General features: G+C 37.9%; 1 protein-coding gene across 4 annotated transcripts; it reads left to right on the top strand.

The window, feature by feature from the left end:
- On the top strand, positions 1,251 to 14,603 carry LOC109343381. Of its 4 annotated transcripts, none has more exons than XM_019581624.1 (6): positions 1,254 to 2,226; positions 2,257 to 3,206; positions 4,304 to 5,278; positions 5,856 to 6,081; positions 6,932 to 7,074; positions 14,055 to 14,603. In XM_019581624.1, exons 1-6 carry the CDS (start codon positions 1,479 to 1,481, stop codon positions 14,361 to 14,363), a joined length of 3,351 nt encoding a protein of 1,116 aa, XP_019437169.1. In that variant the 5' UTR covers positions 1,254 to 1,478; the 3' UTR covers positions 14,364 to 14,603. The 4 variants fall into 4 exon arrangements, with proteins under 4 accessions (XP_019437170.1, XP_019437169.1, XP_019437168.1 ...); XM_019581623.1 differs by having other exon boundaries at positions 1,254 to 3,206; positions 14,055 to 14,385; positions 14,436 to 14,602; XM_019581625.1 differs by lacking the exon at positions 14,055 to 14,603 and adding an exon at positions 6,445 to 6,493 and having other exon boundaries at positions 1,251 to 3,206; positions 6,932 to 7,042.

Here is a 14,993-nt window from a genome sequence, read left to right as displayed (position 1 = left end):
TCAACCACGCCGTCCCTAGGATAAAACAACCCAGATCTCTGTTATCGAATTCTTACTGCACTGTAAGAACCGATCTCGAATACACCCACCACAATATGGCTACCAGTGCCAATTCTCGAAATTACCCACAATATGGCTACCCGTGCCAATTCTCTTCCCACAATATTGACTATCAGTGTTAGTTCTCGAAATCCAACAATATGGCTACATGTGCCAATTTCTTTATCCACAATACTGACTACCAGTGTCAGTTCTGAAATCCCACAATATGGCTACCTGTGCCAATTTTTTACCCACAATACTGACTACTAGTGTCAGTTCTCGGAATCCCACTTTGGTTGCCTGTGCCAATTCTTAAGTGCCACAGAAAGAAAATGGGAGAAGTTTGCCGGAAATGCGTCGACAGAATATTAGGGGGGAGAAAGAAAAGTTGAGAGGAAACGCCTTCAACTTAGTGCAAGTTAAAATGAAGGGAGAAAACCTCTATTTATAACATGTGATTTTTCTCATGTTCCTCATTTCTCCAATGTGGGACTTGGGAGCTTAATTTTTATTTTTTTCAAAACTCTTTCATGTGGGACTTTGAGAGTTGTTTTTTCAAACTCTTCTATGTGAGATTTGGGTGTTTTTTATATTTCACACCCAAAAGTTCTCACTCATGATTTTCAACAAACCATGTTCCAACAGTATCTGTTCTCCAAATTCCAGACTTGATCTAAATGCCTCAATGGCATGGTGTGATGAAAATTCAAAATTCAAACCCTGCCAATGACATTTTGAATGGCTAACTCTAGAAATTCAAATATCTTGAGGACAAAAATACACACTTGGAGATACATGTCTCATTAATAGAAGAATGTCTTTTTTTTATAATCCCATGATTCCCATATGCCCATTCTATAATAAGATCTGTGTGTATACTAATCTAGAAATATAAAGACATATAGAAAAAATGGATGAGAGAGATTTTTGGTATACGAAGAGTATTTCTTATCATTTTGGTTAAAAAACTAATATTTTGTGTAGGAATACTCTTCATCCTAACAAATGTCGTTTATGAGAATTAATTATTGGTGTTTTAATAATACTAGAATATAGCAAGCTCTTAGCTTACTAGACCAATACATTGTCAGTAACATATAAATTTTTTATACATTATTAATTTATTATCCATTTATATATAATTATTATTAATAACATATTGATACAAATGATGAATGCTCTTCTATTATACTGACAAAACCGAAACAGCTAATTTTCAATATTTTGTTCTTAATTCGTTTTCGAATGCATCATCATATCCTCCCCGGTGCTGGGTAAGTCTCTCTCACTGTCCTATTCCCCCCAACACCTCGATCGAATCCTACCGTACCATTCCTTCCCTTATCTCACACAACATCAAATCACAGATTCCCATTTCCCAAATCGAAATCTCTTTCAAACCCTTCATTTTCTCCTCTCCCTTTTTCAAATGATCAATGGGCGAAACAACTCGCGATTCCACAACCTCTCTCGATCCGTTAGATTCATTCCCTCCTCTACGTGTTCACCAATCGGACGGTGACGATGCTGCCTCACCCTCCTCTCGCTACTCCTCATGCGGCGAATCGGAGTTTGATCGCTATTGCAGCGCCAACTCCGCTATGGGAACACCGAGCGTGCGAAGCACCGTTTCGCTGTATAATGATTTCTCTGAATTGGATTTCGGTTCGGTTCGGGGTTTTGAAATTGGGGAGGATAGTAATCGATTGGAGAATTTTAGTTTGGGTGGTGGTGGTAGGGCTGAGGTTAATCAAATTGATCATGATAAGTTCGGAACTGGGCCGCGGAGTTTGGGATACGGCTCAAGTGGATTGGAATTTTATGGTGATGATGGTGGTGATGAACTTGCTACGGTAGAGTTTAACCATATGGTTGAGCCATTTGAGGAGCGTGGAGGAGGTAATGAATTAAAAGGAGTTGATGGTTATGTAGGAATTAAGAGTTCGTGTAATAGTGAGAGTGGTAATGTAAGGAATGGTGAGAGGATTGGTTTGAGGGATGTAGATGGGTTCGCGTCTGAGGTGATGGTCGAAGAAGGTGGTGGAATTGTTCGATTGGATGGCTACGATGTGCGATCAAGTTTGGAAGGTGGGGAAAGAGAAATGGAGAGGGAAGGAGTTGGAGGTTTGTCTGATTGTGAAGAGCATACAGTGGGTGAGGCTTCTATGTACAACTATGGAGCTGGTGGGGAGAGTGGTTTATCTTGTGGAGCTGTTGGAATTGATGGTTTTGATGTGCGGTCGAATTTCAATTGTGGCGAAAGTGAGACGGAGACGGATAGGGAAGAAAATGGAGGATTGTCTGATTTTGAGCATTCGGAGGGTGAGAATTCCATGTACAGCTATGGCAGTGATGGTGAGAATAAAAATGAGTCTTATTTGTCCAGGGTTATACATTATCGTAAGGAACCGGAACTGCAAAATGAGAATCCTTTGCTTATAAACTCTTCAGTGGCCTTTGGTTCAGATGACTTGGATGATTTTTTGATGGAAAATGTGAGCTGCGATCCGCTTTCAATGTCTAATCCATTTCACATTCGGCGAGAAAGGAATCATGAAGTTGGAGAAGATCCAGCGAAGTTAGGTTCCTTGAGCTCAGCGGGTTGTATAAGTGCCAGTCAAAAAGAGTCAGGAAAAGATAAAAAGGACATGGTCATAATCAATGAAAAACTTGAAGAATTAAAAGGTATTGGTGAGCCAGTAGCAATAGAAGAGGTCAGGGACACTCCTACATTTGCCGTGAATGATTTTTTAAACACAGTCAATCCACAGGATCAAGGTTCGGACAATTTGGTTAAAACTTCTACTACCACCGAGGCCTGTGAAGTAAATTTGGATCCACTGACAGAGGAAGCACAACAGTGTATGAGTATGAATGTTAAAGGAGATCAATCTATCTCCATAGAAAATGTTATTGCCACTAGTGATGCTCAGCATGTAAAAAAATCAGAGTTGGATCATTCTAAGATCAAGTTTGATCAATTTTCTGATAGCAGAGTTGATCAAATTTTTTACAATTCATCCAACCATATAGGGAATATAAATGTAAAATCATTTAAGAGATCTGAACAAAATGTGCCGCCTTCAAATCATGGAATGAAGAAAACATTAGAGAGCTATCCCATGTCAACAAATCTGTTAGAAACAAGTCCTGTGATATCTAAGGTGAGCAGTTAGTTCTACTGTCTTTCAAGCAATCATTTTCAATCTTCTTTAATTATTAAATTGGCTACTTCTATTTGCACTGAAATATTTTTGTTAACATTCAGGCCTAATAGATTTTATATGGCATTTCTAACCTGATTAAAAAAACATGCACAATTTTCTGGAAGACTATTTCACCTAACAGTTGAATTAATTATTCTTTAGCTAAATGATTAAATATTTTTTGAATTTCAAAAGGTTTGGATGAATGACTCATTTGTCCTTCTCACTCCTCTTTTAATCCTCATCTCAGTGTTTTAAGTTGCGGTCGCGATTGCAGTAATGGTTGCGGTTACTGTGATTGTGGCCGTTGTGATGCGGATTGCGGCCGTTGTGATGCGGATTACGGTCATTGTAGTGTGAATTATTTTGTGATTAAAAACTATTTTTGAATTTGATGTGGCCCAATGCGGTTGCGTTGCGGTCCAATGTGGTTGCGTTGCGGCCCGATGCGGTTACGTTGCGGCCCGATGCGGCCGCATCATTGTGATTCGGAATCACATCGCAATTGTGGTGTGATGCGGTTGCGGCAGTCACTGCAACTGCAATATTGTGGTTATATCGCAATATTGCAGCCGCAATTTAAATCACTGCCTCATCTCTTACTATTTACTGTTGAGAAAGGCTGTTTTATTTCCTTTCCCTCACCACATGAAAAATAGAAAATGTTTATATAGGCTTGGGTTCGTGGGTGAGCCTCGACGCAATGATAAGGTTGCTTGCCTCGGTATCCCATTTGGTGAGAACTTTGTGCACTAGGCCGCCCATAGAGTCGGGTTCGCAGTAATCCCTATATACGATATTATATCAACAAATTTAAAATTATTGATATGTGCATATTATGAAACTCAATGTTGGATATGCTGTCACATATGGAGTTCATCGTGTACATTAGTTCATGTTAAAACTACTGTACAGAAATGCTGTCTTAGACATATGGCTGGGAGCATCTATTTTTTGCTGCAAATTTACTTGCATTGTGCATTTGCATACGGTGGCAATGATCATTCTACGTAAATGGTTCTCCATTGGGTTCATTGTTGACATAAATATTGCAGATAGAGGACTTTGAGCCAAATGAATTCTATGATGAGGTTGTTCAGGAAATGGAAGATATTTTACTGGACTCCATGGATTCTCCCAGGGCTAAGTTTGCCATGGGTAACAGATTGCTTAAATCACAAGTTTCTATGCCTTTAAGAGATGGTGGGTTGACTGCTTCTACTTCTAGTACAAATGACACTTACCTGCTAGTTCAGCGTCCAACAAGAATAGATAGAATTGAAGTGGTAGGTGCAAGGCAGAAGAAAGGAGATGTCTCTTTCAGTGAAAGATTGGTTGGGGTTAAGGAATACACTGTGTATAAAATAAAAGTGTGGAGCGGCAAGGACCAGTGGGAGGTTGAAAAGCGATATCGTGATTTCCTCGCTCTTTGTCGTTGCATGAAAACCTTATTCACTGATCAAGGCTGGAATTTACCTTTACCTTGGTCTTCTGTTGACAAGGAGTCCAATATATTTAGAAGTTCATCTCCTGATATTATTGTGAAGAGAAGTGTTCTCATTCAAGAGTGTTTACAGTCTATTCTCCGTACCAGGTTCTTTTCAACTCCTCCAAGTGCATTGGTTTGGTTTTTGTCTCCTCAAGACTTACAACCTGTTTCACCTGTCTCAAATACACCAGTGTCACCATCTTCTTTCAATAGGAACTTCTCCACTTTAGGGAAGACCATATCACTTATTGTTGAAATTCCACCAAACAAATCTGTAAAACAGTTGTTAGATGCACAACATTACACTTGTGCTGGATGCCATATGCATTTTGATGATGGCAAGACTTTGATTTGGGATTTTGTACAGACACTTGGGTGGGGGAAGCCTCGATTATGTGAATACACAGGCCAGTTGTTCTGCTCTTCTTGCCATACAAATGAGACTGCAGTGCTGCCAGCAAGGGTTTTGCATCATTGGGATTTCACTCATTATCCTGTTTCTCAGATGGCGAAGTCTTATCTGGATTCTATACTTGAACAGGTAGTTTTAAAACTAACACTTCCTTCTTTTGATGTTTGTTTATCCTTATCGCCTTTCATATATATGCTGATGTCCATAGTTCCTATGTACAATCAACTAGAAAGAGATGCTGGCTATCTCTTCTCTTTTCTGAGTTCAAAAAGGAATGTTTTGGATCTTAATTCTTGTAGGATGGATAAAGTCATTGCTATTTTGATAGTTGATGATTGTTTGTAATTATAATGAGCTTATTGATGCATGTTAAGATTTTGTTGGCTTATTACATGTTCATATAAAACTTTGTGTATTTTCTTGGTTGGTATTTTAGCTTAATTGTCTTTATTATCTTCTTTGCTTAGTTTTTAGATGCCGATGACTTGTAACTTACAATTCAATTTCATTTCTAAGAAGTCCCTAGCAAGTAGCAAGTGCCCAATGGAGAAAACAAGTGGTTGCTTCTCACTTGGTTACTCATGGATAAATAAATGGATAAATGGCTGTTTTTTCTTTTCCTTCTTACCATCACCTTAAAATCATATATTTTGGAATTATTCTTAACATTGTGGTCAAATTTTTATTAATGGAATTTCCTCTGCAGCCCATGCTTTGTGTCACTGCAGTTAATCCCTTCCTTTTGTCAAAGGTCCCAGCCTTGCTCCATGTTATGAATATGAGGAAAAAGATAGGAAGCATGCTTCCATATGTTCACTGCCCATTCCGGAGGTCTATCAACAGAGGACTTGGAAATCGGAGATATCTTCTTGAAATCAACGACTTTTTTGCTCTTAGAGATTTGATTGATCTTTCCAAAGGAGTCTTTGCTGGTTAGCTTCTATTTCAGCTTACTGCTTATTTGTGATTTAAATGGAAGTTCATTTTAATTTCCTTTCCATTTACATGTTTTTCTCTGCTTGTGATAAATATAATTGTGTTTTAATTTTAATGCATGATATCTAAAGCCCAGCTACTCACTAACACATGCTTTGATGCATGCATGGACACAGATCTGCATTCGTTGCTCCTAACATGGAAATTTGCATTCTGTTACCAAGTTTCTTAAATTTTGAACGTATGTTAATATCGTGATACATATCATCATGGAAATAATTGTGGTTGCACTGTAGATCTGGTCTATCATTATCCTTTTCTACCCTATGGTACCTTGTCATTAACAGTTCTGGAAATAGCTGTTTGAGCAGGTAGGTTGGAGAGCATATAACATCTCAACCTTGTGAGGTAGCAATTATAATCACATCCTGACATTGTCACCCATAAGACCTTTAGGAATGCTACTACTTTTGGTATTTTACTCTTTGTTATTACCCCTGAACAGGCCTGCAATTCAAAACATGTAATTTCTAGCTAGTCTGTGTCAAAACTGAGCCTTGATTCATATTTTAGAGTCAACTTATTTGTTTGGAAGTGGGCATCATGATTTATAGTTAGATAACTTATGTACTAACTACCAACTTCATGCATATTACCTTGTATGTTCCATTTCAATTTCATTTATCTCTTTTTGTTCACTAGCAACTAGAAATGTCCTATTGATTATGCATTTTGGAGTTAATCAATAGTTAATTTGAAGTTGTTATGTTTCATTTACTACATTAAATGTATAATGCTATTTTTTTACCATATAAAATTTTCCTGATGCATAGAACTGCTATGCAGCACTTCCTACAATGGTGGAAACTGTGTCAAGAAAAATCTTGGAACACATTACTGACCAATGCCTTGTATGCTGTGATGTGGGAATCCCCTGCAGTGCACGGCAAGACTGCAACGATCCAGTTTCTCTCATTTTCCCATTTCAGGTGTGTATCTGTCCGTAGATAAGATTTTGTAATGAATTCGTGTAGGAAAAAATTAATATCAATGAGAAAGGTTAAAGGTAATGAGTTAATGACTTCTTAGAATTTTAGTCTGGCTCCCGAGGTGCACTGTAGAAAATATACTCAACTTGCTGGGTGGGAGACTGGGAGCTATTGATGAAAAGGGAATGATTTGGACTTTTTATGAATGGTGGTTTAGATATTTTTTAGAAGTAAAAAGCAAATTTCTGACGTAGGATTTATCGATTGCATAGTTCAATCTAGGTTACTTTAGAGAATCTAAATTGAATTTTAATGTGCTCTGAATTGTTTCACATTAGGCTCATCTGCTCAATTTTCTAGTTTGAACTTCTCTGCTATTTTGTTTGCCACCTTTATATGAACATACTCTTTTAAGTCTATGGGGAAATCCGTTTTATAGGGCAAAAAATTTGTGATTTTCATCCATTTGTACAATTTTCATAATAGGATATTTATATTAGCAGTCATTGAGATTAATATCTTTATTCCATTAAAAAAAGGAGATTCATATATTCCATTCTTTTTTTAACCAAGTAGCTATTGAAGTTTTTTATTTGATATATCTTTTTTAAGCTAGCCATCCCCATCTAGTGGGATAAAAGCTTTGTTGTTGTTGTATATATTTTTTAAGCTCCAATTTTCTTGTTATTTGAAGCATTTTTATTTTCTATTATAAATGTGGAAGCTAGTCATGAGGGAAATAATATAGCTTCAACATCTTTAGCCCTTTTAAAAATTAATACAATGCTCAAAGTACAAGAATTGAACATGAATATAACCAACTTTCTTGTTATAAAGGTGACACTTGACAGTTAATCTAGTCTATACTATTATTTTTTCTGAGCATGAGGGTACCCCCAAAAATTTAGGCCAAGGTGCCTTTGGCTTAAGACAGATAGATAGAATAAAGAGAAGATCAAAACCCCTTATTACAAAAGTGTATACGAGGCGCCCACGTGGCATTTAGGAGGGAACTAACTGACTTTTGAAAAGTAGTTAGGATAGGAAGTGTATAAAAGGAGGGAATGGGGAAGAGGAGGGAAGTTTTTGGGTAAGAAAGTGAATTGGTAACTGATTTCTGGAAATCAGTTGAGGAATTGTCCTCTCTCTTTCTATCTTTCAATCTCTCTATCTCAAACTCATGGTTCTTCCCCAATATCAAATAAAGTACAGGGTTTAGGGTTCCCTAATCCTTGTGATTTATTGAATTCGTGTGTATTCTTCTTAATTTCTTTCGAATTTCAATACCAGTTCTAACACTGGTATCAGAGCACCGTTTCTCGTGCCCTGAAAAATCCACGCTTCATTTTGGTGCTGCATATGAGGACAAGGAGCATGGCGAGATCTGCGGAGGAGTGGGAGCAAGAAAGAGAAGAGATGCGAATTCGATTGGAATTCGCAGAAGCATTGGCGAAGAAACATGAGGAGCAAATCGCAGAATTAGTACGGGAGGAAGGAGCGAGGAATTAGGGCGAAGGGAGAAATGGAGGAAATTAGAGATTCCAATTTTTGCTGGAGAGGATGTTTTTGGTTGGACACATCGACTGGAACGTTATTTCTCGTTGAAGGAGGTAACTGAAGTGGAGAAATGCAAGCTACGGTTATGGCTTTAGAAGGGAATGCTTTGAGTTGGTACCATTGGTGGGAGAAGTGTAATCCTAATCCAAATTGGGAAGGATTTAAAATAGCGGTGGTGAGACGGTTTCAACCTTCCATGATTCAAAATCCTTTTGAACAGTTACTCACTCAAACAGAAAGGATTAGTGGAGGAGTATATTGAAGACTTTGAGAAATATGTGGGAGCATTAAGGTCAATAGACCAAGAATTTGTGAGAGGTATCTTTCTGAATGGTCTTAAAGAAGAACTGCAGGCGGAGGTAAAGCTTTACGAGTTACATTCACTTTATGAAATTATTCAAAAAGTATTGTTAATTGAGCAGAAGAATATGATGCTTAGCAAGAAGAGTGGATTTTCTTATGGTCATAGACAACAGGGGAGTTCTAGATAGGGTCCACATACTAAGACTATCAAATTGGAGTCAAAAGCTAATATGGACCGAGGTGGAGAAAGTGTTAATAGTAATGAATTTAGCAGGGGCAGTAATCTGAGTCAAGGTGGAGAGGGAATCAAAAATAGAGGAGGGGAGTATAAGCAGCTGACTAATGCTGAGATCAGAGAAAAGAGAGAGAAAGGCTTGTGTTTTAGATGTGATGAGCCTTATAATAGAGAACATCGATGCAAGAACAGACAATTTAGGATGATCATATTGGAAGAAGATGAGGAAGAGGAGTTGGAGGGCCAAGAAGACATCATGCAAACATTCAAATCATTACACCTGTCCCTGTGTTCAATGTTTGGCTTTACAACTACCAAATCATGGAAGGTAGAAGGTGTAGTTAAGGGAAAAACAGTGTTCATTTTGATATATTGTGGGGAATCCCATAACTTCATAGCCATTGAGTTAGTATAGAAGCTGAATTTGACAATAGAGGACACTCCTCCTTATTGTGTGGAAGTAGGTGATGGTCACAAAGTGAAATGCAGGGGGAAATGTGCTAAGTTGAGATTTCAAATGCAACGGTTGCAGGAATCTCAAGACTTCTATTTGTTCTCGTTGAAAGGAGTTGATATGGTCTTAGGGTTGGATTGGCTAGCAGTGCTGGGAGAAATCAAGGTGGATTTTGGCAAACTAGAACTTCAGGTCAAGAAAGGAGAAGAACTGATTACCATCTCAGGGAATCTAGCTTTAGCCAAGACCAACCGCTCATATGGAGCACTAATGCAGATACTAAAAGAGGAAGGGGAAGGGTTGTTAATTCAATGCCAAATGAACACTTGCAATTCAAAGGCTCAGTTGGTTCCTGCTGCTCCTATTGCAAAATTGTTGATAGAACTTGAGGACTTGTTTTCAGAGCCTAAAGGTCTACCCTCAACCAGGAAGCAGGATCATGCCATACACTTGGTAGAGGAAGCTTCAACTCCAAATCTCAGACGCTGTAGGTATCCTCATTATCAGAAAACTGAAATAGAAAGGCTAGTAGGGGAGATGTTGGAGGCAGGGGTAATCAGACATAGTATTAGCCGTTATTCTGGTAAAGAAAAAGGATGGGGCTGGAGATTTTGTGTTGATTATCGTGCCTTAAATAAGGTAACCATACCCAACAAATTTCCTATTTCAATCATCGAAGAATTGTTGGATGAGATTGGAGGAGCCACCACTTTTACTAAGTTGGATCTAAAAGCAGGTTACCACCAAATCAAAATGAAAGAAGCTGATATTGATAAAACAACTTTTGGAACGCATGAAGGGCACTATGAATTTGTGGTTATGCCTTTTGAGTTGACTAATGCCCCTTCCACATTTTAAGCCCTTATGAATGAGGTATTGAGACTATTCCTAAGGAAATTTGCCTTGGTTTTCTTCGACGATATTTTAGTCTATAGTCTCACGGTAAAGGATCATGAGGGACATCTAAAGGAAGTCTTGGAAGTATTGAGAAAGAACTCACTAAAGGTTAATAAGAAGAAGTGTAGTTTTGCTCAAAACAGTTTGGAATATTTAGGCCATACCATATCTAATTTGGGGGTTGCAGCAGACAAAGCCAAGGTTGAAGCAATGGCCTCTTGGCCTATTCCTAAGGATTTAAAAGGATTGCGGGGATTCCTTGGAATTACGGGCTACTATAGGAGGTTTGTACAAGGCTATGGCAAAATAGCCAAACCTTTGACAAAGTTGGTTAAAAATGACAGTTTTGTGTGGGATGAGCAGGCTACTGTGGCTTTTCATTCTCTTAAGGATGCTATGATCAACCTACCTTTATTAGTTGTACTAGATTTTTCTAAGACATTCATTGTTGAGACAAATGCATCTAGTAAGGGTCTAGGAGCCGTATTGATGCAAGAAGGGAGACCTTTGGCTTTTTGGAGCAAAGGTTTATCAAACATGGCTTAATTGAAGTTAGTGTATGAAAGATAATTAATGGCTCTGGTTCAAGCAGTTCAGAAATGGAAACATTATTTGATGGGAAGGCATTTTGTGATTAGAACTTATCAAATGAGTTTAAAGTTTCTCACTGACCAAAGGCTTTTCAATGAGGAACAATTCAAATGGGCAGTCAAGTTGATTGGACTAGACTTTGAGATCCAATATAAACCTGGTAAGGAGAATACAGTGGTGGATGCTCTCAAGAAAGGCCATGTATGCTGCTATCTCAGTAGTAACTATGACAGATGATGAAGGGTGGTTTGAAGAGATTTAGAGGGACCCTAAGTGGCAAAGGGTAATTCAAGATTTGGCTTGTGATCCAAATTCTCATCCAGGGTTCAAATTTCAGGCTAGCAGATTGTTGTATAAGGGCAAATTGGTATTATTGAAAGACTCCAATAAGATTTCCGTTATCCTAGCTGAATGTCATGACAACATTTCAGGTGGGCATTCTGGTTTTTTAGGACATACAAAAGGGTGTCCAGTTTCTTCTATTAGGATGGAATGAGGAGGCAAGTGAAGCAATATGTTAAAGCTTGTGATGTATGCCAAAGGCAAAAGTACTCTACCTTGACACCAGGTGGTCTTCTACAACCTCTGCCAATCCCTACTCAGGTATGGCAAGATATCTCAATGGATTTTATCACAGCATTGCCTAAATCAAAGGGAAAGGATACCATCTTGGTCATAGTGGACAGGTTGTCCAAATATGCTCATTTTTATCCTCTTGGTCATCCCTTCCATGCTAAAGATGTTGTTGTCTTTGTCAGGGAAGTGGTGAGGTTACATGGGTTCCTTGATTCTATTGTTTCTGACAGAGACCAGATTTTTTTGAGCAATTTTTGGCAAGAGTTATTCAGGTTGGCTGGCACGAAACTGAAGTTGAGTACGACTTACCACCCTCAAACGGATGGCCAGACAGAGGTGGTAACTGGCAAAATAGCCAAAACAATGGGTAGAGTGGCTCCCATGGGCTGAATTTTGGTTTAATACCACATACAATGCTTCTGCTGGTATGACTCCCTTTAAGGCTCTTTATGGAAGAGATCCTCCAATCCTAATCAAAGGTTGCACATTCACGTCTCGTATTGAAGAAGTTAACCAATTAATGATGACACGCGATCTGGTTTTACAAGAATTGCAACAAAATCTAGTTAGGACGCAAGATGCGATGAGCACACAAGCCAACAAACATAGAAGACAGGTTGAGTTTGAGGTGGGTGATTGGGTATTTCTCAAACTTCAACCATACAAGTTGAAGTCCTTAGCAAACAGACCAGCAGCCAAGCTGGCTACCAAATTTTATGGTCCTTATCAAGTTCTGGAAAAGGTGGGTCTCGTGGCTTGTAGGTTGGCACTCCCTGAATATGCCAAAGTTCATCCAGTTTTTCACGTGTCCTTGTTGAAGTAAGTTCTCAAACAATCTCAACAACCTCAATCTATTCCTCCTATATTATCTGAAGAGTGGGAATTGCAAGTCTCTCATATGGACGTTTTACAATGTAGACTGGATGATCAAGGACAGTTGGAGGTTTTGGTGCAGTGGGACAAACTTCCTTCATGTGATAATTCGTGGGAGTAGGCTGCTCAACTGGAGGAAGTCTTTCCGCATTTTTCCTTGAGGACAAGGTGGAACTTTTGGGGGGGAGTATTGATAGGATAAGACAAATAGATAGAATAAAGAGTAGACCAAAACCCCTTATTACAAAAGTGTATATGAGGCGCCCACGTGGCATTTAGGAGGGAACTAACTGACTTTTGAAAAGTAGTTAGGATAGGAAGTGTATAAAAGAAGGGAATGGGGAAGAGGAGGGTAGTTTTTGGGTAAGAAAGTGAATTGGTAACTAATTTCTGGAAATCAGTTGAGGAATTGTCCTCTCTTTCTATCTTTCAATCTCTCTATCTCAAACTCATGGTCCCCAATATCAAATAAAGTACAGGATTTAGGGTTCCCTAATTCTTGTGATTCATTGAATTCATGTGTATTCTTCTTAATTTCTTTCTAATTTCAATACCTGTTCTAACATGTGCCTTTGGCTACTGGCAATAAACTTTAGCAAGCAAAAGGGGCAAAAAAGAAAAAGAAAACGCAACCTTTCTCAGTTGTTGGATAACCTTACGCAAGGTTTCAATTTGACACACTTCACTAATCTAATGCACCCTTTGGAGGGATACGACTGTATGGCTTAAATAGGTGTGAGTTTCTCTGTACCTCTTAAAATCCATCCACCATAAAGAATGGAACTGGATTCCACCAACTGGAAATTTTAGGTTTTTGCATTGAGGGATTTGTTAGGTTTAGCAGGTCCAGACTTCACTTCGATAGGATTACAAATGAATGCATGAAGGAGAAAGTTGGAGTAGTTCTAATTGTAGAAAAGGTGGTAGAATTGCGCCTTATGTGATTTGGACATGTGTGGAGGAGATCGGTAGAAGTCCCTTTAAGGAGAGTAGATCAAGTGGAGGCTAGTTCAATTCCTAGAGGAAGAGAGAGACCAAGAAAAACCATTGACGAAATGATTAAGAAGGACTTAACATGCTTTATCAATAAATATAATTTATGATAGAGCATTTATGGTGTCATTCCATAAATTAGAAAAATTTATATAAGATAATTTTTTATAACACAATTTATCATGAATGAAAATATGACTGCTCTTTGCATATATTCAAGTTTTATTTCTTCAGCGTCCCTAGTTTATCAGGAGGTTCTATGTTCTATTTTTCTGTATAATAGGGGCTAAGTTACAAACTACATTTGCTCTTAGATGAATTTCTTGTTGTTCATGAGCCAGGAATCTTAAGTGCTCTAAGGTTCATAAGTCAATCCCATTTATGCTATCCCCATTGCCTCTCCCTCCCTCCCTTACTTTAGTCCCTTTTTGTGCTTATACTCTGTTAGTTTTTTTATGCACTGAAAAGTAGCAACCTTAATCTTTGCTTAATTATCAACAGGAGGATGATATTGAAAGGTGCAAAGCTTGTCAATCGGTTTTCCATAAGCGTTGCTTCAGAAAGCTTCCAAATTGTCCTTGTCGAGTACACCTCAGATTGAATGAGACAAGGAGCTTAACCGACAGCGTAAACCAAAGAGGAGATGGTGAAACAAGAGGACCTTTGGACATGTTAGGCAGTGGATTCAGTTCTGGGTTGTCATCCAGGTTCCTCTCTAGATTATTTACCAGGGAAAAGCCTGAGAATACTAGAGTGCATAAAGATGGAAATATTATCTTAATGGGTTCCTTACCGAGCACTTCTTTATGATTGCAACCTGTACATTTATGTTGTCTGTAAGTTATGTTGATAAGATGTACCGTATATTCTGTTACATTTTAGGATGTTTGTTCAATAATCACAATTCACAAGTGTCCCTGTAGTCATTTTATGAAGTTCATTATTCTCAGTCCTTGATCAGCCTCAAATGGTTTGTTTCTGTTTACCTTGTTTTTACACAATTGCTGTGGTGATAGAGGGTGAACATACAAGGATATTTTGATGGGTGTACATATGCTGTCCTAGACGTAGTGGTGTTATTGCATGTGTTATCAAGGCAAAATTATTCCTAATTGGCAAAAATCCAAATTAATTTTATCCAAATTAATCTGTTAGAACTAATGATTTTAAATTGATATAATTCAAATGATACTGATAATAGATAGATTTAAAATCATCCATTATATTCAATGAATATTTAAATTCATTTATTATATCCAATGAATATCTATGTATATATTCATTTGGGTGAATATCCAATCTATCCAAAAAAACAAAAATTCAAAAATGATATTATCTAATTTTCAATTTCATTTAATATTCAAAAATTAAACTCAAGCAAATTCATTCATAATTCTCATTTTAATTTTCAATATTTTATGAAATTGATATCAATTATAG

This window comes from Lupinus angustifolius, chromosome LG03 (assembly GCF_001865875.1).
Source record: "Lupinus angustifolius cultivar Tanjil chromosome LG03, LupAngTanjil_v1.0, whole genome shotgun sequence".
Taxonomy (NCBI): domain Eukaryota; kingdom Viridiplantae; phylum Streptophyta; class Magnoliopsida; order Fabales; family Fabaceae; genus Lupinus; species Lupinus angustifolius.
This window is presented reverse-complemented; position numbering and strand designations above follow the sequence as displayed.